This window comes from Mobula hypostoma, chromosome 21 (genome assembly GCF_963921235.1).
Source record: "Mobula hypostoma chromosome 21, sMobHyp1.1, whole genome shotgun sequence".
NCBI classification, from domain to species: domain Eukaryota; kingdom Metazoa; phylum Chordata; class Chondrichthyes; order Myliobatiformes; family Myliobatidae; genus Mobula; species Mobula hypostoma.
In genome coordinates this window covers 50,784,358-50,812,054 of record NC_086117.1, presented here as the reverse complement: position 1 = coordinate 50,812,054, position 27,697 = coordinate 50,784,358, and the positions used below count along the sequence as shown (strand labels likewise).

General features: G+C 48.0%; 1 protein-coding gene across 1 annotated transcript; it reads left to right on the top strand.

Moving 5' to 3' along the window:
* Positions 1-6,982: 6,982 nt before the first annotated feature.
* On the top strand, positions 6,983-27,061 carry cldn15a (claudin 15a). The gene is made up of 5 exons (XM_063073972.1): positions 6,983-7,512; positions 17,261-17,425; positions 18,247-18,328; positions 20,945-21,052; positions 26,684-27,061. The coding sequence occupies exons 1-5, from the start codon at positions 7,299-7,301 to the stop codon at positions 26,793-26,795; spliced, it is 681 nt and encodes a 226-aa protein (XP_062930042.1). The 5' UTR covers positions 6,983-7,298; the 3' UTR covers positions 26,796-27,061.
* Positions 27,062-27,697: the final 636 nt, after the last annotated feature.

Genomic DNA, 27,697 nt, shown 5'->3' with positions numbered 1-27,697 from the left:
GGACTGTTGGGTGCTATAGGGCTTGAGTGCACTCAGGATTGCGATGAGCACGTTAGGTTTTGAAATTCTCAATAGTTTGAATCATGGACTAGTGTAATAATGCGATGTTGTGAACACTGCATAATCCTCCTTTAGAAGAGGAAGCAAGAGAGTAAACATAATTCTGCCCTCATCAATGAAGCTGCTGTATAGATGACCAACAGCTTCAAGTCCCCAGGCATCCATCTCTCTAGCAACCTCACCTGGGCCCTTCGCACTGACGTAGTGATCAAAAGAGCCCTTCACACTGATGGAAAGATCAAAAGAGCACATCAGCATCTCTATTGCTTTAGGTGTCTGAGAAGATTCAGCTTGCCCACGAGGATTCTCTGAAACTTCTACAAATGTGCTGTAGAAAATGTTCTGATGGGCAACTGCTCTGTTCTAGAGAGACTGAAGCTGCAGAGTGTGGATAGTATATTCAGGGAACCTAAAAGCCCAAGTGTCCAGAATCAAGAATAACTTCTTTGCAATGCTGTCAGACTCCTGAAAAAAAATCACCTCTTTCACATTCCCTTCCTGGTGTGGCTGCAAATTCTCAGACTCTTAACTCTACCTCTCTCGTTATTTTCACTTTAGCATTTCTCTTTGCACTACCTCAGAGTGCACTACAATCTTTGCCCCATTCTGTTTATTTGTGACCAATGCTTAGTTTATTGTTGTATTGCCATGTTTACGCTGTGAGCTACACGCGGACAAAGCATGTGATTGCAGCCTGGTGTCTATGATGATAAGGTAATTTAAATCTGAATCAGAATCTCGTTGGGAAAAATGCCAAAATCTATAAGAACAAAGCAACTGAAAATAACAATTTAATTGAGCAATGTTGTCTTACAAAGGGAATTCATGTTTGACTGTTCTTTTGGAGTTCTGAGAGATTGTGACCCCGCAGACTAGAAAGAGGGAGTAGTGAACATGATCTATTAGGTTTTCAGATGCAAGAAGTTCCACAGGTAAGATTGTCTGAATCTAATGTACCTGATTGTAATGTACTTCAATGGATTGGTTAACAGATTTAATGCAAAGAATGGGAATGACTGCCACCCAGCCAATGAAGGCAGGTGGCAAACACCGTCTTCATCACCCTGTCTACCTGTGACATCACTTTTAGGTAGCTATGTATATATCTCTGGATCGCTCTGTTCTACAACAACCACCCCGCCCCCCCCCCCCCGACCACCAGGGCAGTCAAAATTAGCCTTTCCTCAAGTTAGGACTTTAACCTGTGGGCCACTTATCTTTCTCCACAACTACCTTGAAACTGAGTAATAGTTACTGGTCCCAAATGCTCTTCCACTGCTGGATCAACGCCTTGGCCAGCCTCATTTCCTGAGAGGAGGTGGGCTGTTACCTTCTCTCCAGTTGGTCTGTCTACATACTGTTTGAGAAAACTTTTCTGATCATATTTAACATATTCTGCTTCACCCAAACTCTTTCCTCTATGGCAGTTTCAGTCAATATTAAGGAAGTTAAAATCACCAACTACTGTAAACCTACTACTCCAATGCCTACCTCTGATTTCTCAACATATTTGCTCTATATTCCCTCTGGCTACTGGAGGGGCCACAGTAGAATCCCATCAAAGTGATCACCATCTTTTTTTATTTCTATGTTATACGATATCACTGGATATTGCCCCCCAGAACTATCGTCTCTAGGAACTGCTGAGGTGATCTCCCTCAGCAACGTCACAACTTCCTCTCCTCTGTTACCTTCACCTTGGTCAAACCCAATAAATGATTTGGATGTTAACGTACAAGCATGGTTAATAAATTTAAAGATGATACTAAAAAAAGGCAGTGTTGTGGACACTGTAGAAGATTATGAAAAATTACAGGAGAATTTTGATCAGCATGGAATGTGGGCTGAGGATTGGCAAATAGCTTTCGATCCAGATAACCGTGAAGTATTGCATGTTGGAATATTGAACCAGGGTAGGACATGCAGTAAATGGTAGGGCCCTGGGAATGCTATGGTACAGTGGGAGCTAGGTGTGCAAGTGCATAGTTCGTTGAAAGCAGCATCACAGATAGATAAGATAATAAAGAAGGCATTTGGCATGCTGGCCTTCATCAATCAAGGCACTGGAAAGTTACATTGCAGTTATATAAGACATTGTTAAGCTGCACTTTGGATTTAGTGTACAGTTTTTGTCACGCTTTTATAGGAAAAATGTTAATGTACAAGGAAGAGTACAGAAAAAATTTACCAGAATGCTAACTTCCGTTAATGCCCCACCTCCCCTTCATACCCTATCCATTATTTATTTTTAAAAATTATTATTAATTTTTTTTCTCTCTCCTTTTTCTCCCTCTGTCCCTCTCACTATACTCCTTGCCCATCCTCTGGGCTTCCCCCTCCCCCTTTCTTTCTCCCGAGGCCTCCCGCCCCATGATCCTCTCGTATCCCTTTTGCCAATCACCTGTCCAGCTCTTGTCTCCATCCCTCCCCCTCCTGTCTTCTCCTATCATTTCGAATCTCCCCCTCCCCCTCCCAGCTTTCAAATCTCTTACTAGCTCTTCCTTCAGTTAGTCCTGACGAAGGGTCTCGGCCCGAAACGTCGACTGTACCTCTTCCTAGAGATGCTGCCTGTCCTGCTGCGTTCACCAGCAATTTTTATGTGTGTTACCAGAATGCTGTTTGGATTTGGGTGTCTGAATTACAAGGAGAGATTTCATAGACTAGGACTTCATTAGCTGAAAGATAGGAGATTGAGGGGGTTGGAGATCAGAAGTAAAAGGGACATCAGACCAGTTTCTTCACACAAATGGTCCTGCATATTTGGAATGGGCTGGCAGAAATAATAGTTGAGCTGGGCAGATTAGTAACATTTAAAAGCTGTCTAGAGAACTGCATATGGAGGAGAAATTTAGAGGGCTATGGGCCAGATGCAGGCAGATGAGAGCAGCTCATTGAGCAACCACAGGCAGTGTGATGGGTTGGGCTGAAGTTGTTTCCATGCTGTATGATTCTCTGACTTTCTGATCAGAAGCATATGTAACCCAGCACACTCAACCCAACCCTTAATCATGTTTCTATCACAGCCTCAATATCTCAGTCCCATGCGCCAATCCTTGTCTCAAGTTCATCTACCTTATCTGCCAGCCTTCTTGCAACTCTTCACTCTGTCCCCACCTATCCTGTATCTTCCTTCCTCTATCTGTGTTTTATAGCCTTACAATCTTTTATTGATGAACTGTAAGACTACTATAAAAGAGATTGCTTAACGATCTGAATTTTGAATTAATGCATTAGTGACCAACATAAATTTGGCCACTGGTTCCATGCTACATTAATTCTCTGTCCCATTTCCATTCCGACCTATTCATCTTGGGTTGTTTTACACACTTTGTCTGAGAATAGTAACAACCAACATAAGCTAGAGAATCAGCTCCTCATCATCTCTGGGCCCTTTGTGGCCCCTTGGTCTCAGTGTCAAATTTCGAGCCACCTGTTTTCTGTTTGTGTTAGATTGATATATTCTGCTGTGGACTATCCACCTGTAATGCCGACCCATTTATTCCTTCCCCGTTTGTGGTGTTTCCAAGTTTATCCCTTTGGTTTCAGCAACACCAGCATTAAACTGCATCTGCCTTTTCTCAGCCCATTTCACCAATACATCGTTATCATCTTGTGACCTTAAGACCACTCTCTCCACTATGAACAACTTCACCATCTTTGTGTCACCAGCAAACTTACTGCCATGTCTCCCACATCCTTATTCAAATCATTCAGTGTTTTACAAATAGCAATGATCCCTGTGGAGCACCACTAGTCATCGGCATCCAGTCGCAACGCTGACTCGCTACCATCATGCTCTTTCTCCTACTGAGAAACCAGTAATGTATCCAAATTACCTACTTACCCTGGATCCCTTAGGCCTCTTTGGAGATCTGCCATGCAGAATCTTGTTGAAGACCATGTTGAAGACCATGCTGAAGACCATGCTGAAGACCATGCTGAAGACCATGCACTGTCCAAGCATATCTACTGCACTTCTTAATATCTTCAAAAAATTTGTTCGGATTGGTCAGACAAAATTTGCCCCTGACAAATCCACGCTGGCTAGCTTTGATTAGACACTGCCTTCCCAAGTGTTTGATAACCCTGTTCCTCAGAATTTTTCCCAGTAATTTCCCCATCACTGAAGTGAGGCTCGCAGGTCAGCGGAGCATAGAATATAATGGAATAAGAACAGGCCATTCATCTCACAATGTTGTGCTGCGATAATTAAAATAGTAATCAAATGCCCAATTGAATTTATCTCTTCTGCCCTCATAAATATCTAAATCCTTCCATTCATGTGCTTATCCAGGAGCCTCTTGTATGTATTTGCCCCCACTACCACCCCCAGCAGCACATTCTGCACCCACCACTCTCTGTGTAAAAACCACGCCCTGCATATCTCCTTTGAATTTACACTTAACCCAGCACTTAGCTTAAATACATGTTCTCTACCATTAGATATTTCAACTCTGGGAAGGATGCTGGCTGTCTACTGTTACCTACACCTCTCATTATTTAATAAACCTTTATCAGATCTCCCGTCAGCCTCCGCCATTCAAGAGTAAACAACCCAATTTTGTCTAACCGCCCCCCCCATAGCACATGCCCTCTAATCCAAATGGCATGGCATTCTTGTAAACCACTTCTGCAGCGTTTACAAAGGCTCGACACCCTTCCCGCAACAGAGCAACTTGAACTGAACGCAGTCCAGATGCTGCCTGGTGAGAGCTTTATCAAATTGTAACATCACTTCCTGGCTCTTGAACATAGAGCTTTAACTACAAAGGCAAGCACGTCATATGCCTTTTTTAAAAAAAAAAGCCATCTTATCAACTTATGCAGCCAATTTCGGGAAGTTTTGGACTTGGACTCCAAGATCCCTCAGTACAGCAGCACTGTTAAAGAGTCCAACCATTAACCGTTTACTTCCCCTTTATATTTGCTCTTTCAAAGTACAATACCTCACACTTGGCTGGGTTAAACATTTAAAGTATGTGGAGAGGCAGATGGAGCAAGGTAGCGAACAAGTGTGAGGACTGGCGATATCTTCCCCACCTCATTCCATTTGTGGATCCAAATATATTTTCCTCTCTCTCTGCCTCCATCTATCATTCTCCCAACTCCAGCCCTACCTGGCACCACCTGCCTGTCATCTGTCACCCCTCCTCTGTCCGCCAATCAACTCCAGCTCCTGTGTCACCATTCCTTCTTTATGCCGGCTATCTCCCCTCTCCGCTCTCAGTCCTGATACAGGGTTTCACCCCGAAACTTCGACAATTCCAACTGGCAAATACTTTACATTTGGAGAGACTGAGATTATGTAATGAGGACAGAGGGGACATCTTTGAAAGGAATGGGGCCCTGCATTGGACTTTCTTACGGGGTGAGGACTGAGGTTTTCTGGTGCGGTCTATGTTTACTTTTGCCTTCATATTTTTCTCTCTTTTGCTGCTCAATATTTAATTTGATTTTGTTAAGGTCGTGGTTTTTGTGGATGTGCTGTCTTTTTTTTTGTTCTTTGTAATAAAAAAATAAAAAGAATATTAAAAAAAACTTCGAGAACTCCTTCTCTCCCACGGATACAGCCGGACCCGCCATGCTCCTCCTGCAGGTTGTGTGTTGCTCCACGTTGCCAGATGTGAATGAAATGGTGAAGATGAAAGATGCAACAGCTCAGATGGTGTCAGGTTCACCACATCCGATGGTCTGACCTGAGAAGTAAAACAAATTAGGTTTTAACCAATAAAGTAGGGAGGCAGATCGAGCAACAGAGACAGTCTGTGCCAGTCATACAGGCCCTTCAGCCCAACTTGTCCATGCTAACCAAGATGCCCGCCTTAGCTGGTCCCGTTGGCCAGCATTTGGCCCATGTCTCTCTGAACCTTCCCCATCCATTCACTCTTAAACACTGTAATTTTTTCCACGGGGTGGAGGGGCGCGCAGGTGGACAGAGAACAGAAACGGAGGACAAATAACAGCAGCCCTTCTCCCCCACCCTCAGGCATACAGCAATGCAGCAATTCACAGCACCCAGCTTCACTGCCACAAGCACGCCCCTCCCTCGGCACTCTCAAAGCATCTGAAAGAGCTGCCACACCTGCCCCCTCAAACACAAAATACTCTGCTGATGCTGGGGTCGAAGCAACACTCTCAACACGCTGGAGGAACTCAGCAGGTCGGGCAGCATCCGTGGAAACGATCGGTCAACGTTTCGGGCCGGAGACCGACCCTGCTGAGTTCCTCCAGCGGGTTGTGAGCGTTACACGGCCGCCTTGCCTCCCTGCTCGCCACCCAATCCTGGTTGAAGCCCCAGTTCATTTGTCCCTTTCCTGTTTATCGCGTTTGCTTATTTATGTTTTATTTATTGATATATGGTGTTGAACAAACCCAGTCGAGCTAAACTGCCCAGCAATCGCCCGATTTAATTCTAGGCTTATGGCAGGACAAATTACAATGACCGATTAACCAGCCAACCCCAGTAGGTCTGTGGACTGTGGGAGGAAACCGGAGCACCCGGAGGAAACGTGCGCGGTCGCGGGGAGAGTGCTGGCTTCCAGGCGGCGCCAGGAAGCGAACTCGGGTCTATAATGCAGCCCTGCGGGGCAGGACTTCACCTTCCGATCAGGGCCATGACCCGCTTCAGTCTTCCATCAGAGAGTTAAAGCAGAAAGTGCCGGGATAAACAGACGAGATTGCATGGTTGCTGGAAATCCCAGTGTAACAGACGCAGAATGCTGACCGAGCACCTGGAGCGGAACGGTGCCAAGTCCTCCATCCAGCAGTGACTGAGCAGAGAGAACGCGGAGTAACCACAAGCTGGCGTGAGAGACGTTCACTACAGGTGCTCCCTGACCCACTGGGTAATTCCAAAGTTCATTTTATTTCTCAATCAACTCACAAAATTGGACAGAGTTCGCCTCCTTTACTTTCATTTCCACCATTTGATCTTCCCCGGTCGTTGTCTTCAATTCCCCCCCATCCTCCTGTTACCCCCTCTCCGCTCTCTGCTATGATTCTTCTGACACAACCCCTCCCTGCACTGCTTTCTCCCCGCCTCCTCGCTCTGCCATTTACAACTTGATGAATGTCTAATTTTTAGCAGAGCCGACGAAAGGTCATTGACGTGAAAAAAATCGACATTTCTCCCTCCGCGCTGCTCAAAGGCAAGACCCGGACTTGCCAAGCTGACATCGCGTCGGCGAGCGACCAGTGATTCGTGAAGCCAGTGCGCCGTCTGGGACCAGGTTTGCTCGATGTCCGCCGGGGACACGGTGAGCTTCGTGTTGGGCTTGGTGGGCTGCGTGCTCATCGCCGTGTGCTTGGGCAACGAGCAGTGGAAGGTGTCCACCTTGGATGGCAGCGTTATCACCACGTCCACCATCTACGAGAACCTGTGGAAGAGCTGCGCTAGTGACGCCACCGGCGTGTACAACTGCAGGGACTTCCTCTCGTTGTTCGGGCTGTCAGGTACGGGGCGGGGGGCAGAAAGCGGAGAACTGAGACGTAGCAGGCAGCGAGAAATCTCCCGCACCGGGGCGGCTGGGCGAAGGGGAGGGGAGGGGGCGGCTGAGCAGAAATATAACAGGGAGGGAGAGTAAAGGGGATCTGGAGTAGGAGCGCAAGGGGCACCCGGCGAGGGAACAACAGGTGCACAGAGGGGGAGCGCGAAAGACCAAGCTAGCACAGAGGGAGGGTGCGCAAGGTGGGGAGAGGGAGGGAGAAGGGCACAACTGTGTGTGGAGGAGATGGAGAGTGGAAGCTCAGTTTGAGTGAAAATCATAATGCAAGGGCACCCCCACAGACTAGGGCAGATGATGTGGAGGCCAGACCCCAGGGTAGTAGAATCGGCACAGACGGTATGTGATAGGCGGGGGGGGGGGTGGTGGTGGTGGTGTTTGGGGGGGGCGGGTGGTTGGTGAAGGAGACCAAGAGTCTCACTCAGGGCCTGTGTGTGTGTGTGTGTGTCAGACAGACAGACAGACAGACTGACTGACTGCTGGCAACCGCAGTGATCAGGGGTGAAGATAGTTTTCCGAGATTGGAGACGACCGTTCGGACCTGACGCCGGGTCTGTGGGCCCAAACATTGTTGGGTCTCTGAGGTTCACGGTCACAGTGCTGGACACGGGTGTTTGTATACGACGTGTCACTGCACCGCCCTGTTCACCGAACACTTCACCAAGCCTGAATTTCTGGACCCTTCCTGTCTCTGAACCTACTTCATGGACATCATTTGGACATCTGATTAAATTGGTGCCCCTCCTAAATGTGGAAAAGCTCCAGGGCAGCACAGAAGTCAAATCCCCGCCGGAATCGGTCGGGTGTGTTTGGTCTGGGATGCTGTGTCCGGTCTTGCTCCTCCATCTCTTTCTGAACGGGAACCTTTGCACTTATACGAGGAATTCTGCAGATGCTGGAAATTCAAGCAATACGCATCAAAGTTGCTGGTGAACGCAGCAGGCCAGGCAGCATCTCTAGGAAGCGCCTGCTGCGTTCACCAGCAACTTTGATGCGTGTTGCTTGAATTTCCAGCATCTGCAGAATTCCTCGTGTTTGCGTCTCTAGGAAGAGGTACAGTCGACGTTTCGGGCCGAGACCCTTCGTCAGAAACCTTTGCACTTTCTCAGTTCCCGAGCCACATTTGCGATTTCTTGGACGGACACGTTGGAGATGCAGTCGTTGACGGCGATCGGGGATGAGAATGTTCCGGTCTGGGTTCGTTGTTCTGTTGATATAGTTGACTTTCCCCGATTCAATGTTGGCCGGTAAGTTTCCGTGGTTACTGAAGGGGTCAGATTCAGATCCGCAGCGTTGTACCCAGTGTCATGTCTCGGATAGTTTTAGAGCGGGTGACGCCCACGTCGCTCAGCTTCTTGTGTTGAAGCCGATGGGTTCATTGGTTGGTACCCGGTGTGTTCTGGGCTGCGTGTGTTGGAAGGAACATCTGTTACCTGGCGTGTCGAAGAAACACAGAACACCCGTGCACACACGATCTGGAACAATGCAAGGCACCCAGCCCCAGTCAGGACCATAAAACAATGTTTTCCACAGGCGTCGATGTGTTTTTTTAAAAGCATGCCCTCGGAGGAGGGCATAAAGGGATAGAGCACACAACAGCAGACAGGGATAGTGAAAGGTTATTTTGCTTTGAAGTTTGCTGGGGAGTTAGAACAAGTGAAAGTGACCCTGTGACTAAGAAATATGCATTCAAGCAGAAAAAAGAGCGTATACCAATCAGACCGACATTGTAGGAAACCACAAACACCAGGAAATCTGCAGATGCTGGAATTTCAAGCAACACACACAAAAGTTGCTGGTGAATGCAGCAGGCTAGGCAGCATCTCTAGGAAAAGGTACGGTCGACATTTCGGGCAGAGAACCTTTGCCAGGACTGTTCTCCTGGTTCCTGTTGTACCGTACCCACACATTGAAACATTTGATGGAAGAGAGAGAGATTGCAAAAAGTTGCAAGGAAAAAGGTGACTTGCTTTGGAAATCAAGTGAAGCTCAGAAGATCTCAAGAAGGAAGTCAAAAAGGGGGCATGAGGTACCTTTGGCAGAGAAGATTAAGGAGAATCCAAAGAGATCTTGTAAGTACACAGCATGGACTAGATAAGCCAAAGGGCTTGTTTCTGTGTCTATGTCTCTGTGAGTGTGTGACTCCCACCTCCTGTGTGCTGGGCGGATGTGGAAAAGCACCACTCTCTGCTGGTCCGAAGCAGGTGGTGGGAGTTCATGGACCTGAATGGGAGGACGACGTGAGGGAAGCTGCCAACAAGTCCAGTGAAGTCGACCTGTCTTACCCAATGCATGAGGAAGGTGGCTGGCTCTGTGTCTACGTGGGGATGACCATTCAGAATGGTTGTCCATTTGGTGTCTGGCCAGCAGTCGTGGGCATCTCTGGAGATTCTCTGCCTCCACTTTCCCCTGTAGGACTGTGGGGTCATCCCAGAAGACCCCCCCCCCGAGTCTTCTCTTATCCCCAGAGCCCAGACATTTCCATAGCTGACAGTTGCTGCCTGGAGAAAGGAGCCATGGTTTGCGGTGTTCCCTGCTGGGCTACTGCAGGGGTGGAAGCTGGGCTCTTCCAACAGCTGGGTGTTGGTGAAGGAATCAAATGACCTCAGTCCATCTCAACATCTACGGCTACGGGTGCTCTCTGCACAGAGTTAGCAAACTGACCACTGATGCGGGAGAGAAATGAGCCAGGCTCTCAGTGAAGGAGTCTGGAGTAAGGTCACCTGTGTCCTGGATGGACCTGACACAGCTAGGTTTCTCGGTGGTCCATCCCTTCAGCTAGAAATTTTGGGAGCCATGGCCTTTTGCTGAGCATATGTTCCTACCTGGGTCCTGTGTCTTTGCACTCTGTGAACTTGTAGCCCCTGAGCCTGGTAATTGCAAGTGTTGGTGGTGGTGGTGGGGGGGGGGGAGGTGCTTGGGGGATGTATGTGGGAGGGAAGTGTGGAGAAAATAATGTCACAGGTAGACAGAAGCACGCTGTCCTTCATCAATCACGGCAATAAGTGGAACATTATTTTACAGCTGCACAATGCTGGTGAGGCCAGACTTGGACTATTGTGCACCGTTTCCGTCATCTCACTACAAACTGGAAAGAGTGCAATGAGCCTCAAGTCCCTGAGGTTGGGCAGTACAGAATTTCATTCTTTGGAGCACAGATGACTGAGGGGCAACATTAAAGAATGAATTTCCTAGAGAAAGAGAATTAAAAGCTAGAGGGTATCAGTTGAAGGAGAAAGATTTAAAAGGGACCCGAGAAGCAACTTCTTCAAGCAGAGGATGATCAGTATATGGAATGGGCTGTCCGAGGAAATGGTTGAGGATATAGTTCAACTGTGGACATAGACCTTCCACTTAGCAAACCAGGAGCTAAGGGGGTGGTGGGGTTAAGAATTAGGGGATTGTGGCAGGACCTGTGGGATAATGAGCATAAGGGGAGACCCCTTTACAGAATACATCAAACTATTGGATTGATGGGAGAAGGGGGTAAAACAAGAAGGGAAGGAACTATATAGACTCAATTTAGAAATAGGCATAGTAAGCTTAACTATTCCTTATAGCATGTTGGAAAACATCACTCTGGGGTGTGTAGGTTTTGTCACTGTTATGAAACAGTTGAACGCATTCTATTACAATGTGAAGCATACAAGGTTGAAAGAAATCAAATGCAGGCTTCTCTACTACATTTGGGGTTGATAGTTTTCATTTAAAAACTTTACCAGGTTATGGAAGTGACTTTAATTTAATTCACAATATTGCAGTTCTGGTCTCCATACTTGAGGAAGGATATACTGGCTTTGGAGGCAGTTCACCAGGTTGATTCCAGGGATGAAGGGGTTAACCTATGAGGAGAGATTGAGTCGCCTGGGACTATACTCTCTGGAGTTCAGAAGAATGAGAAGGGATCTTATAGAAACATACACAATTTTGAAAGAGATATATAAGATAGAAGTAGGAAAGTTGTTTCCATTGGTAGGTGAGACTAGAACTAGGGGACATTGCCTCAAGATTCAGGGGAGAAGATTTAGGACGGAGTTGAGGAGAAACTGTTTTTCCCAGAGAGTGGTGAATCTGTGGAATTGTCTGCCCAGGGAAGCAGTTGAGGCTTCTTCACTAAATATATTTAAGAAACAGTTAGATAGATTTTTACATAGTAGGGGAATTAAGGGTTATGGGGAAAAGGCAGGTAGATGGAGCTGAGTTTATGTACAGATCAGCCATGATCGTATTGAATGGTGGGGCAGGCTTGATGGGCGGAATGGCCTACTCCTGCTCCTATTTGTTATGTTCTTATTATTTGCAATGTATAGGGCTTTTCGGGGATATTTAGTTTTCATTTGATAAAGAACTCGTATGGGTTTTATTTCCCAATTCTATGCCAGACTCCAGTCCAGTTGGTGGTGGTAATGCACCTTTAAGTTGGACTGCCAACTGCCATTAAAAGTCAGAAGAAGTGGCTAAGGCAGGTTCATTTGGCAGATAAAAGACACTTAGACAGGTGCATGGATAGGAAAGATTTAGAGGGATATGGATCAAACACATGCAAATTGAACGAGTTTAGATGGGCATTTTGATCAGTTTGGGACAGCTGGGCTGAAGGGAGTCTTTCTGTGTCGTATGACTCTATGACCGTAAACTTAGTGAAGGTGTTGCCAGTGAACCCCTGGTTATGCCTCCCTTATGTACCCTTATGTGAACTTGTTCTTTGTCTCCAGAAGCAGTGACAACAGAACCCACAGGGCACAGCGGTCTTCTGCTTCTTTTCCGAGAGCTTTGTTGAAATGAGTGTCAGCACTCTCTCTGCTGCAGTGTCTGCACCAAGCGCCCGCGTGGAATGTTCCAGATCCTTGGGGATCAGTGGCTGGAAGCCCTGGCAGAGGCAGGAGGGGTGAAACTCTGCAGGAAGAACCTGCAAACTCCTAGAATAGTTTATTACATGCACCGAGGTGCAGTGAAAAGCTTGTCTTGCATACTGTTCCTGCAGATCAGATCACTGCACAGAGCACTGGTGTGCATGAACATCTGTACCAGTCTTGTCAAGGGGGCTGGGCAAACTGACAGGAGCGGCAGTACCCAGCTCGGCACTGGGCGGGACCGTTCTGAGCACCTCCGTGGGATTGAATCCTAGTTGGGGTTGCCACAATGCTGTTTGTTCTATGGATTGGTGACCCTGGTCCCAGCCCTGCTTTGCCACCAGCATGCAGAAGCACATTGATTGCTCCTGGGACGGGAGGGAGCCCTAGGTCTCTGGGTGGGAAGGATCATTGGTTAGTGGTGTGTGGGCAGACCCCTCCCTTAGATCTGACAGAGATTCCCACACAGAGGTAGCTGGTGTGTGTAGGTCAGTGGCTTCAGGCTAATGCTAATGTACAACTCCCATCAGTAAATGTTTCCATTCGCACCAATACAGAGGCTGGGTCATACTCACTCTTGTTAGGTCTGGTTATCCCCTGGGTGGTCGGGGATGGTGAGGATGTGCTGGGGAGTGGGGCAGTTCAGAGAAGTGGACCGATCACTATTGGCCAGACTTGGGGGGGGGAGGGGTCAGGTAGCATTCCTTGTCAGAACTGGGACCCAAAACAACTCCTCAGGGAGCGAGACCCACACTTTTTTTGGGCATCAGAGGCTGCTGGGAGTGACTCCCTGCTCCCAGAGTGTGCTGTGACCCGTCTTCTTCCTGTTCTCATTGCCACGGACGGCGCTGTGTCTCCTCCACTCTGTGCCCTAGCTGTTCACTGTGACCTCTCCACCTCCTTCTCTCCCACTGCAAAGACCCCGGCTGTGAGGGGAGGGGATCTCCCTGTGTCAGTGCTCTTGCCCTCTGCACTGGGACCCGTAGTGCACACAATTCACCGACTCTGAGGCTGCTTGCAATTCCTGCAGCTGAGATGTTCTTGTTCCACGTGTATGTGGGACACAGGAGCCGGTGGAGCTCGCTGGAATGGTACAAGGGCCACTCTGCAGGTACTGGCTGCAGCATAGCCCCTGGCCCCCAGGGTAGGGAAGGTATATTTGGGGAGCACCTTGTCAGTCTGTGCCTGGAATTGATTATCGAGCTGATCATCATGGCCACTCAGTTCTCCACTTCCCAGAGGTTGAGACTGTCTGCCCCTCGTCTGTGCCTGGGTAGCTCTGGAGAAGGAGTTGGGTAGAATCTGCGGGCTTCTTCCTGTCTTTTGTGATAGGTGAACATCGTAGAGATTGGCGTGCGTGCCGGACACGAAGTGAAACAGTTTAAAATGTCTTTTGGTTGCATTGTTTTAGATAAAGAAACAAAAGAACTACATGCAAGAAATGGGGTTGTAGACAGAACAGTCCAGCATTGGACAAGCTATTTGGCTCACGACGTTGTATCAGTCCTAATAAGAGTCCTAGGGAAGGCCAAAATAAATAACAGTGCAGCAATGACAATCATCTTCATGTCTCCTCCAGGAAGACATGTTCCCTCTGCTCTGGTGACTTGGTTACTTGAATTCCCTCTTGAGGATAAGGTTGCCCAGGTAATGTGAAAGTGTGTGATTTGTCCACTGTAAATCGCTCAGCCATCTCCGGACATGCGCCTTCTGCAAGTACCAGCCCTGAACCTCTTTGACTGTCATCTAATGTCACCTGAGAACTGTAAAATGATCATCCCCTAGTAATCTAAGGAAATATAATCCACTGTAATAAAGTAATATATCATGCAATAAAGTTCTGACAATTGTGTTTACGGTTTTCCACTCCTTTAATTTTCCATTAATCATTGCGAGCAGCTTTGTTGTGGTGTCTTTCTTGCCATTGGTTATTTTTCCCTGATCTAATGATTATACATTGAATGTGAACCACCTGAATCTTTGTCATTATGTTGGTGTGGAGGACCAGGAGATACTGATGTTAACACTTCTCTCCCACCTGGACATACCGGTGTTAACCTTTGAGATTTTTGTTTCTGGGAAATAGCGGGAGCTGCGAGATTGTGGAGCTGGTGACTGAAGTTGAAATTCTCAATGGTCAGAATGGTGGATGGGTGGATCTGAAGTGGAGAGAGTGAGCAATTTCTAATTCTTGGATGTCAAGATCTCAGAAGATCTAATCTGATCCCCAACATATCAATGTGGCTATAAAGGATATTTCTTTAGGAGGTTTGGATTGTCACCTATGACACTTGAAAACCTCTACAGGTGTACCATAGAGAGCATTCTGACTGACTGCATCACTGTCTGGCATCGGGGAGTCAGGCAGGGGGGCTACTGCACAGGATTGAAAGAAGCTACAGGAAGTTCTTAAATTAGTCAGCTCCATCTTGGGTACTAGCCTCTGTAGTATCCAAAATATAAGGAGTGGTGCCTCAGATAGGCGGCTTCCATTGTTAAGGATCCCATCCCCACCGATCAGGTCAAACCCTCTTCTCATTGTTACCGTCAGGTAGGAGGTACAGAAGCCTGAAGACACACACTCAGTGATTCAGGAACAGCTTCTTCCCCTCTGCCATCCGATTCCTAAATGGACATTGAACCCTTGAACACTACCTCTCTTTTATTCTTTCTGTTTTTGCACTATTTTTAATTTAGCTATTTTATATATATGTATATTTACTGTAATTTATTTTCTTTCTGTATTATCATGTACTGCTGCTGATAAGTTAACAAATTTCACAACATAGGTCAGTGATATTAAACCTGATTCTGAAAGGATAGGGGGCACCGATACTTGCTCCTACAGGGGGCAAAGCTGACAGCCTGGAAGCACAGAGCTGAAGTGGCAATGAAATTCCTGTTGTATCCAACAGGAACATGAGGCCTTTAGGTATATCAAGACTGCACCGGTTTCATCAGCATCATAACTCATTCTGTGGCCTAACCAATGTGCAGTTCTGAGGTAACATTTCTGCCTTTAGAGTTTGTATTTTGGCTAATAAAAAAAAACATCAGCAATCTGTGTGTGTTTACCCAACTTAGTCTCCAACCCCAGCACTGCCCACCCACCTGCACCCTGGCACCACCCTTTAATCCTCAGCCTGAGACTGCCCCAGGGTCCGAGCGTGGGAGCTGCCACTGCTGTCTACGTGTGCTGCTCCTGGCACAACTGGGTACAAGGCCATCGGATCTGACCCTGACACCGGGATTGATGTCTGTGCCTCCATGCGTACTGGCTCCCCTGGGTACTCACACCCAATTTCTCTGGGCAATTACGACCCACCACTCTTCTCTCTCCGCTCCTTTCCCCACCCCCCAGCCCTGACTCTCCCCAAGGCCTACCCCCCCAATTGGCAAAGACACTGGACCATGGAACCCCTCCCTCGATGGGCATTGTCCCTCCTCATGGACATTCACCCTGCTCCCACATTGCCCTCTCCCTCTCAACATATTTGCAACCCCCTTACAGATTTCCTCCCACAGACATTTGCCCTTCCTCTCACACTTACTTAACCTATACTTCCCCCCCCATCACATGCTAAAGAAACAGCATTCTGTGTGTGTTTAACCAACTTACTCTCCTGCTTTCTTCAGTGATCTGTGGATGTATTCTCCAAGGTCTCTATGTTCCTGTATACACCACTCAATAGCCTCCTGTTTATTCCTCTCTTACTCTGTGCACTCCTCTGTAGGGGTCCACTTGCATTAGTCACTCTACTCCATAGCTGTCCAAGCTGTGCCTGCTTGTTGCAGTAAAAGCCCTCTTCCTCAAGTTTTCTATTCCCTTGAGTCCATAAAGTAAGTCTAAACCATTAACGTTATACTACTCTGACTGAGGGTTTTATTGAATATTGGGTATGAAAGGACATTGACTAATCTGGCCTGACGAGAGACTGTGGCAGCTTCTGAAGTGATATTTGAATTGATTTGCTTGAATAGCATGTCTGTCTGTCTGTATCTTGTTTTACGGTGGTTGGCATCCAGCTTAGTGGTGCATTACCGCCACCCTCTGCTCCGGAATGTGCACTAGACATATATTCTAAATCCCTTCACCCAATCGCGCGCGCGCGCACACACACACACACATACACAAACCTACACTGTACCTTCCCATCTTTGACCATCCTAGTACCCTATTCCTGTTTATCCGTCATATCCTATAAAAAACCCCTGTACCCCTTAAAAATGCTAAAAATACCTGGACTTGTGCTCTCTCACCCATGCCCAGCAACCCTTTTAATGTGAATTCCTGCACCTCCAACTCCCATAGTTTAATTCTCATCATCTCTCTCTGTCTCCCATACTTCCTGCAACACAAAACTACATGTTCTACTGACTCCTCTTCCTGACATTCCTCACACAATCCTGTCTGGTGTTTCCCTACCATTTTCAATGTTTTGTTTAATGCACAATGCCCCATTGAACAGCATGCATTTGATTGGATACAGGTTATCTCGGTGAAGATTGATTGGGTGTGGTTAACAATGATTCGATTGGAAGCTCTTCATCTTCTTTGATTTGGTCTCATGTATCAGTAATCTACCAGGGCGATAGGTGTCTGTGGCAAAGCATAGACCTGATCCACTGATACGACGGACAGGTTGATGTTCTCATTTCCTGTAAGCACACGAAGAGGCAGGGAGTGGAGGGATGCAGATCGTGGGCAAGCAGTGGGGATTCATTTCATTTGGAAGCGTGGTTGGGCATGGTTATGGTAGTCTGAAGGGCTCGATCCTGTGCTGTTCTCTTCTATGCTGAATGTCCTATGACCTTCTGTGACGTGTCTACTTGCCTGTCCCTTAGATTATGTCCGAGCCTCCCAGGCCCTGATGATCATCTCTATCCTCCTGGGATTTTTTGCAACCATCGTCAGTTTATTTGGTCTGCAATGTACCCAGTTTGGAACAACAGATCCAGTGGCGAAAGCAAGGCTGGCGACGGCGGGAGGAGCTCTATACATCCTGGCCGGTGTGTGTTGTGGGGCAAATGGCGGTGGACAGCTGTTCTTGGAGAGTCTGGGTGGTGTAGCAAAAGGGTGGTAGCCGGGAGTTGGATGTGCGAGTGGCGGGTGATACAGGACAGAAACAGGCCATTCAGCCCATCACAGATCATAGCAATCGATTGGAATCCTTCCCTGCCCATCCCGTCCAGGCTCGGGAGATTCAGTGTGTTTCTCGACATTTCTTAAATGCCCTCAACACAGGATCACAGATGCTGGAATCAGGAGCGACACAAGTCTTCTGGAAGGATTCAGAGGGTGGATCAGCACCTGTGGGTGAAAAGGACCTGGTGTTTGGAGCATCAACCTTTCCTTTCAACCTGCTGATCTCCCCCAGAAGGCTGTCTATTGTTCAGTAACCCAGCTCTCACCACTTCTCCCTGGGTAAAATATGTCACCCTGATCCCTTTGAAACTCCTTCCCTTTCCCCTGCGTCTGTGTCCACTTTGGATGAGGGGGAAAAGTGCATGCAGCTTACCCTTCATTACTTTATGTTCCTCAGCAGTGTCCCCTTTTGCTTTCTCCGCTGTATGGGGAAATCGACAACTGAAGTGCTCCATCCTGGTGAATCTCCTCGATGCCCCAAGCAGTGTAATCACATCTTCCCCGCAGTAAAGCAGGGGGCAGGAGGGTAGGCTGTTTGGGACGAGGGGCGGGGATGTGGTGAGAAGGGGCTGGGAGGTGTGAAATGTTATGAGTGCAGTGGTGGGCCGGGTTGCTCATAGAGGCGGGGTGAGCTCTGTGCGTGTGCCGAGACCGTTCTCTCACCGGGATCTGTCGTTCTCCACAGCCCTGTGCGCCATGGTCCCCGTCTCCTGGTACGCCTTTAACATCACGCAGCAGTTCTATGACCCAATCTACCCAGGAACAAAGTAAGTTTCCCACAAGCTGGAGCTGGCCAGTGAGTGGTTTGCGAACTCTGCCAGTGCAGAGTACGGAGCTCGGAAAATTCTCCACAGGAACGCAGTCGGGTTCGGGAGCTAGGTCGGGTACCCCAGGGAGGTCAGGCCCGTAGACTGAGCCCAGCAGCTGATACAGATATTCCTCCATCCCCATGGTTTGCCCGCTGTGAAATCAAGTTCTATGGCCACTGTGGAACCTGATGTGGCCTTCTGCTGCTGTAACCCATTTATTTCAATGTTTAGTGTGTTGAGGTGCTCTCCTGTGGACTATTGTTGTAACACATGGTTATTTGAGGTACACTCACTTTCCTCTGACCTCTCTCATTAACCTTAGAACTGCCAGCTCACTGGATGTTTTTGTTTCTTGCACCATTCTCTGCAAACTCTAGAGACTGTTTGTGTGTGAAAATCCCAGGAGATCAGCAGTTTCTGAGATACTTAAACCACACCCTTTGGCACCAACAATCGTTGCATGCTCAAAGTCAGCTCACATTTCTTCCCCATTCTGATGTCAGGTCTGAATGACAACTGAACCTCCTGACCGTGTCTGCATGCTCTAATGCATCAAGTTGCTGCCATGTGATTGGCCAATTAGATATTTGCATTAACGAGTAGGTGTACCTAATAAAGTGGCCACTGAACGTGTATCTCCACCTCAGTCCCTGTCTCTGGTTGGATTCCAAGTGCCCAGAATCCAGGTTTCCCTGGTCCTGCATAGTAAGTACCCTCTCTCCAAACCCAAGTGCTGGCACCTACTGACCCAGATCTCCGGATAATCCCAGAGTGATCGCCTGCCATTGATGTGAGGCTGGAATCACGTCGTAGGTGGAGTGCAGTTGAATGGCGTGGACTGCCCATCATTCCCATTCCCCCTCTGCAGTCTCTAGTTTCCTGCCCACTGGGGAAACCTGGGAACTTCACTGCAAAATGCAGGAGCGCCTGCAATGTTCCAGTGGACACCCATGAGCATTTTCACCTTGAATAAAGCCGGGATGTCGTCACAGCTCACGGCTGACCCTCCCGTGCAGGGTGGGCAGAGGAATCAATTTTGTGAGGGAGGTGCTCAGATCAGTCCAGTCCAGGCCCAGTTGCTGAGGATGCAGCTCCTTCAGTTCCCTACGAAGAGAGAAAGGAGCTGGAGACATACTGGCCACGGGGCTCAACTCGAGTGGTTCATGTCTGTTGTTTCACGGGGATCACCTTGGAGGTGTCAAACACCTGGAGAGACACCTTCAGGTTTTTGCATAAATGGACACTTTCCTTCACTGTCCTCCACCATCCAGCATCGAGGGAAGCTGGTGGTAACATTTCTCCCTCCTCTCCTGCCTCATCCCAGAGTGACTCCCATAGTCCTGGGAGGAGCCCCGTTGTCAGGTTGGAGCCCCCTCATGGCGCAGAGGGTCGATATCCTGTTGCCCAAGGGGGCACTCTGTGCTCTTTGAACAACAGAGCTAGTGGCTGGTGTCTCGTGGGGGGGGGGGGCGGTAGAAAGTGGGAATGATGTGAGAAGCTGGGAGATGATAGGTGGATAAAGCAAAGGGCTGAAGAAGATGGACTCTGATTGGAGAGGACAGTGGGCTGTAGCAGAGGCCTTTGTAGTGCCTCTTTGTGGGACTGTTTGTCTTTTGGGGATTTAATCAGTCTAGGTTACGTTCCCTTTTAGTCAGAGTGCTTCCCTAATTTTGGATGTAGGTCCGAGGTGGATGGGGAAATTGGACATGGGGACTTCGGTGACACCAAGAATAGCTCCTAACCAAAGTCTCGTGATGTCCCAGCATTTGGGTGTGAAGCAGCTCTGAACAATGGAAGCTCCACAGAGCCAGAATTACTGACTGGAGCCAGTCTGTAGAACTACCCCCCCCCCACCCCCAGAAGCTGCTCGTAGACATCTCTTAGAAACCCTTGTCGTGAGGGTTTCCTATCTATGCTCTCTCAACTCACTCAGCATTGTCAGTGAGAGGTGTCACTGCTGGGCATCTGTCCTCATGGGTCCCTGCTCCTTGTAATCAGGAGACCAAAGGAGATGGTGTTGTTCAGTGTTATCCCATCCGACTGTTGGTAGACACCCAGGCTGCCTGTAACTCGTACAGACTGGGTGGGCCAGCAAGCCAAGCCTGGACTTAACATGGGAGGTTGTGGTCCTTTCCTCCAGCATTTTGTGTGTGTGTGTGTGTGTTGGCTGAACGTCTGCCCAATGGTCTTGGTCTCTGAGCCTCTGTGAGGTTGGCCTGCTGGTCATTCCCAGGCCCAGGTAGTCAGGGTCCTGACTTGGTGACTGCATACTCTTTCCCTCAGACTATATAGGTGCGAGGAAACATGGATTTCTCCTATTGGTCAAACAACCTAACTGCAAGGTGTTTGATTCCATGGGGTCTCCACTACTCCCACGCCTGTCACCATTACTATATATCAGGTCGTATAACAGAGGAATGAGGCAGAGTGGAGCTGGGGTCCCCACAGATCATCCCCCACCGACAGCACCAGGAAGTTGCCTCTGTTTGTGTGAAGTACAGAAGTAAGGGTAGAGAGAGAAGCCTTTGGGAGATTGATGTTGGTAATCATAGTAACTCTTGGTCTCTGATGAAGGTTTGAACTTGGACCTGGACTCTATATTGGTTGGGCCGGGGCATCGTTGCAGCTGATTGGAGGGATCGTCCTCTGCCTTGCTTGTCAGAGAACCACTGGTAAAACTGAGTAAGTTGCATCCTTGCAAAGTCCCCACTTATACCATTCTGAGCTCAGTGCTGCATTTATTACAGTAATGGAAAAGTACAGTACATAAACAGGCCATTTAGCCCATCTAGTCCATGTCAAACCATTTAAGCTGCCTACTCCCATCAGCCTGCACGAGGACCATCGCCCTCCATACCCCATTCATCCATGTACCCATTCGAATTTCTCTTAAATGTTGAACTTGAGCTTGCAAACACCACTAATGCTGTCAGCTTGGTCCACCCTCTGAGTGAAGGAGTTTCCCCTCATGTTCCCCTTAAACTTTTCACCTTTCACCCTTAATCCATGACCTCCAGTTGTAGTCTCACCCAACCTCAGAGGAAAAAGTCTGCTTGCATTTACCCTATCTATGTCCCTCATAATTTTGTACAGCTCTATTAAATCTCCTCTCTATCTTCAACATTCCAAGGAAAACAGTTCTAACCGATTCAATCTTTCCTTATAACTCAGGTCCTGCAGATCAGCAAGATCCCCGTAAATTTTCTCTGTACTCTTTCAACCTTATTTACATCTTTCCTGTAGGTAGGTGACCAAAACTGCACACAGTACTCCAAATTAGGCCTCACCAATATCTTATACAACATCAACATAACACCCCATCTCCTGTACTCAATACTTTGATTTATGAAGGCCAACGTGCCAAAAGTTTTCTTTATGACCTATATACCTGTGACACCACTTTTCAATGAATTATGGACCTGTATCCCCAGACCCCTTTGTTCTACTGCACTCCTTTGTGTCCTACTGTTCACAGTGTAAGAGCTACCCTGGTTGGTCATACTGAAGTGCAACATCTCACGCTTGTCCACATTAAATTCCATCTGCTATTTTTCAACCCACTTTTCCAGCTGGTCCAGATCTTGCTGCAAGCCATGATAGTCTTCCTTGCTGACCACTAAATCCCCAAACTTGGTGTCATATGCAGATTTGCTGATCCTGTTAATCATATTATCATCCAGATCGTTGATATAGATGGCAAACAACAATGGACCTAGCACCGATCCCTGCGGCACATCACTAGTCACAGGCCTCCAGTCAGAGAGGCAAACATCTACCACCTCTCTCTGGCTTCTCCCACAAAGCCAATGTCTAATCCAATTTACTACCTCATCTTGAATGCCAAGTGACTGAACCTTCTCGTCCAACCTTGTCAAATGCCTTGCTAAAGTCCACGTAGACAACATCCACTGCTTTGCCTTCATCAACTTCTTTGATTACTTCCTCAAAAACTGTATGAGATTGGTTAGACATGATCTACTATGCACAGCCACGATGATTATCCTTACCTAGTCCATGTCTATCAAAATACTCATATATCTGGTCCCTTCCAATAACTTTTCCACTACTGATGTCAGGCTCACCAGCCTATGCTTTTTTTTATTTACTTTTATAGCCTTTCTTAAACAACATTGGCTATCCTCCAATCCTCTGGTACCTTACCTGTTGTTAAGAATGATTTAAATATCTCTGGTATGGCCCAGGCAATTTCTGCACTTGTCTCCTGCAGAGTCCGAGGAAACACCTTTTCAGGCCCTGGGGATTAATCCACCCTAATTTGCCTTAAGACAATAAACACTTCCTCTTCTGTAATCTATATAGGGTCCATGAAGTTGATGCCATTTTGCCTCATTTCTATAGAGTCTGTGTCCGTCTCCTGAGTAAATATAGATGCAAAAAGTGCATTTCAGATCTCCCCCATCTCTTTTTTCTCCACTCATGGAATACCATTCTGATCTTCCAGAGGACCAATTTTGTCTCTTGCAATTCTTTTGCTCTTAACGTATCAGTAGAATCCCTTAGGATTTTGCTTCACCTTTTCTGACAAGGGAACCTCATGTCTTTTTTTTTAGCCCTCCTGATTTCTTTAAGTGTTCTCTTACATTTCTTATACATACTTCATAAGTACCTCGGGGAAATCTGCAGATGCTGGAAATTCAAGCAACATACATCAAAGTTGCTGGTGAATGCAGCAGGCCAGGCAGCATCTCTAGGGAGAGGTACAGTCGACATTTCGGGCCGAGACCCTTCGTCATATTCCGTCTGGGTAGCCTCTAACCTGATGGCATGAACATTGACTTCTCTAACTTCCGCTAATGCCCCACCTCCACCTCGTACATACCCTATCCGTTATTTATTTATATACACACATTCTTTTTCTTTCTCTCCTTTTTCTCCTTCTGTCCCTCTCACTATACCCCTTGCCCATCCTCTGGGTTTTCCCCCCCTCCCCCTTTTCTTTCTCCCTAGGCCTCCTGTCCCATGATCCTCTCATATCCCTTTTGCCAATCACCTGTCCAGCTCTTGGCTCCATCCCTCCCCCTCCTGTCTTCTCCTATCATTTTGGATCTCCCCCTCCCCCTCCCACTTTCAAATCTCTTACTAGCTCTTCCTTCAGTTAGTCCTGATGAAGGGTCTTGGCCTGAAACGCCGATTGTACCACTTCCTAGAGATGCTGCCTGGCCTGCTGCGTTCACCAGCAACTTTGATGTGTGTTGCTGATAAGTACCTCATTTGTTCCTACTTGCTTATACCTGGTATACATCTCCTTTTTATTCTTAACCAGGGCCTCAATATCTCTTGAAAACCAAGGTTCCTTAAACCTGTTATCTTTACCTTTTATTCTGACAAGCACATACAAGCTTTGTACTCTCAAAATTTCACCTTTGCGGGCCTCCCACTTGCCAAGTATACCTTTGCCAGAAACAGTCTGTCCTAATCTACACTTGCCAGATCTTATCTGTTACCACCACAATTGGCCTTTTTCCAATTTAGAATCTCAACCCACAGACCAGACCTATCATTTTGCATACTTACTTTCAAATTAATGGCTTTGTCATCAGTAGATGCAAAGTGTTTCCCGACACAAACTTCTGTCACTTGCCTTGTCTCATTCCCTAACAAACTTTATCCCATCCAGTCCTTTTACATTATGAGGGTTCCAGACAATATGTGGAAAGTTAAGCTCACCTACTATAACAACCTTAATTTTCTTGCAACAGTCTGCGATCTGTAAATTTGTTCCTCTAAATCCCTCAGACTGTTGGGTGGTCTGTAATACAGCCCATTAACGTGGCCATACCTTTCATATTACTGAGTTCCACCCATATCGCCTCAATAGACGAGTTCTCTAGTCTGACCTGACTGTGCATTGCCGTGACATTTTCCCTGACTAGTAACACCATCCCTCCGCCTTCAATCCTCTCGCTCTGTCACATCTAAAGCAGTGGAACCCGGAATATTGATCTGCCAGTCCTGCCCCTCCTGCAATCAAGTCTCACTAACAGCTACAATATCATAATTCCAGGTGTTGATCCATGCCCTGAACTCACCTGCCTTTCCTACGATACTTCTTGCATTGAAATATATGCAGTTCAGGACACTAGTCACACCATGCTCAACCTTTTGATTCCTGACTTTATCTGAGATCTTAAGAACATCTGTCTCTACAACCTCTCCACTATCTGTTCTGGCACTGGTTCCCATCTCCTTACAACTCTAGTTTAAACCCCCCTCCCCATGCAGCACTAGCAAACCTTCCTGCTGGGATATTAGTCCTCCTCCAGTTCAGGTGAAAACCGTCTCTTCTGTACAGGTCCCACCTTCCCTGGTAGAGAGCCCAATGATCCAAAAATCTGATGGCCCTCCCTCCTACACCAACTCCTTAGCCTCTTGTTAAACTGTATGATCTTCCTAGTTCTGACCTGATTAGCACGTGGCACAGGTAGCACAATCTTGAGATCACAACCCTGGAAGTTCTGCCTTTTAACTTAGCACCTAACTCCCTGAACTCACTTTGCAGAATTTTGTCATTCCTCCTATATATGTCATTGGTGCCTACGTGGACCACGATCTCTGGCTAGTCCCCTCCCACTTAAGAATGCTGAGGACTCGATCTGAGATGTTCCGGTCCCTAGCACCTGGAAGACAACAAACTACCTAGGAATCTCATTCTCACCCACAGAACCTCCTTCCTGTTTCCCTAACTAATGAATCTCCTATCCCCACAGCTCGCCTCTTCTCCCCCCCACCCTTCCCTTCTGAGTCAGAGCCAGACTCAGGAGCCTGGCATCTCTACTGCTCTAACTGAGAAAATATAAAGTAGGAAAAACTGTGGGGAAGAAGGAAATCTCTACCGACAGCTTTTTTGCCTTCTCTCATCTCAAGCCTCTCCGCACTGAAGCCTTGGAGAGCTAAAGCCTCAGAAAGCCTCTAACTCGCTCCACTCCAAGGGTGGCTTCTCCGCTTGCTGCTGCCTTACTTTAACTTGTTCCTGCCAATCAATCCCAATTGCTGATTGGCCGCTGCTCAAAGCATCAAACTGCCTCGAGTCGCTGCCTTTTCTACTCAATCCGTGAACCAGAGTGAGCTACGTCTTCTCAGGCTTCCCACCTCCGATTTGCCGTTGCTCGTTGTGTTTATTTTTGCCATGTGAGCTCCATGACAAACAGCTCATCTAATCTGAATGGGAAGCTCAATCCCAGGCACCAATACAAACAGTCCACCCCTCACAGCAACTCCCAAAGCTGGCCTGACCCTTCTCACACTAGCCGGTAACAGTGAACAGTGGTACCAACCATCCCCTCCCTCTGGTACTGCTTCGCCTGCTCACTCCCCCCACAGCACACAGAGCGCCTGTCGTTCAACACAATGTACCTGGCTCCTTCCCCAGACCCACCCGTCCAGTTCTGAGCCCTGAACTCCCCATTTACCCACTTTTCTGTTCCCATTACCCCACCTCCCCCAGCGCTGAACACCCTGGCACCACACTTTAATCCTCAGCCCGAGGCTGCCACTGTCCGGGCCTGGGAGCTGCTACCGGTGTCAATGTGTGCTGTTCCTGGCACTGCTGGGTACAGGGCCATCGGATCTGACCCTGCCAGGGCCCCCACACTGGGCACTGATATCCCTTACTGTGGGCAAAAGCCCCTCCATGGGCACTGGCTCCCTGGGCAATCATAGCCACCACCCCCATCACTCTTCACCCCCCCCCCCGCCCCCAGTGGAGCACTGACTCTCTTCAGGGCCTGCCTCCTCCATCGCCAATGACACTGCTTCATGGGACCTCCCCCCCAATGGGCACTGCCCCTCCCATGGACACTCCCTTCCTCCCACATTCCCCTTTCCCCTCTGAACACATTTTCAACCCCACAGACTCTCCTCCAACAGACTCCCCCTTCTGCACACTTGCAACTCTCCTCAACCCACGCTGAGAAACACAGAAGAACTACAGCACAATACAGGCCCTTCGGCCCACAATGCTGTGCCGAACATGTACTTACTTTAGAAATTACCTAGGGTTACCCATAGCCCTCTATTTTCTTAAGCTCCATGTACCTATCCAGGAGTCTGTTAAAAGACCCTCATATCCGCCTCCACCACCATTGCTGGCAGCCCGTTCCACACACTCACCACTTCTCCACCACCGTGCTCTCTCCCACTCTCACTCCCCCTACAGACATCCCACACAGACTTCTCTCCCACAGACACAGCCCCACCCACACTCCCCTCCCACAGACTCTCCACCCCCACCCTCCTCTTCCAAGCCTCCCCTCCCGATGGCCGCCTGTTGCTTACTCTCTCCTCCTGCTGCAGGGCGTACTCATACAATTACCAAGCACCCCGCTCGACGGTGGGAAGGGTGTCGAGGAACTACGTGTCAGAAGTGGACAACTCCAGTAACTATGGGAAGAACGCCTACGTCTGAGAGCAGGGGCTGCGTCTGGATCCTTCTCGGCCTGCGCTTTGGACTGTTGGTCGGGCAGTGCGTGAAATCCTGTTTGTGGGGATCACATTGGGGAAATGCACTTTCTACACACTGCAATTGCTCTGTTGTTGCACTGCCTTGTGTTAAATCTGATTGTACCCATACTGTAGAGATGCCGGTGAACACTCCCCTTGGAGTGAACGGGAAGGTGTGGGTGGGAAGATGGTCACGGTTGAAAGGAGAATAAAACCGTTATGAACAACAGGTGTGCTGCTGTGAATGTTCAACTCCCATCAGTGTGAGGACCAGTGGCTGTGGGACATCCTGTGCAGTATCCCAGCCACTATGCCTTGGGACCACTCACACCCCTCCCAGCACTTGTGTCCTTACAACCATCAACAGCTTATTAATATACCAGTTACAGAAGTGTGCTTAACTGGAAGCTGACGTCAGAAGAGACTGGATGGAGAAGTGTAAAGTGGGTTAATGGAGATGTACCCATATGGGAAGTTGTAACTGGGAGTATTCAAAGGCAGCTGGTGGAGCTATATAACTACTGGTTGGGCAAGAGGATAGAGTCTGATTCAAGAAACATAATAGGATCAATGAAAGACTGCACCAACAGGACAGACAAACTGTCGATGTACAGAAAACAACCAACTGTGCAAAGATTGTTGGCAGAATTTCAGATGGCGACGAGAGGGCAGGCAGGAGTGAGATATATAACAGCTGGTCGAGTGGTGCCACAGCGACAACCTTGCACTAAATGTCAGTCAGACCAAGGAGCCGAATGTGGACTTCAGAAAGGGTGAGACAAGGGAACTCACACCAGTCCTCATAGAGATCAGAAGTGGGAAGAATGAGCAATTTCCAGTTCCTGGGTGTTCAATATCTGTGGGGAT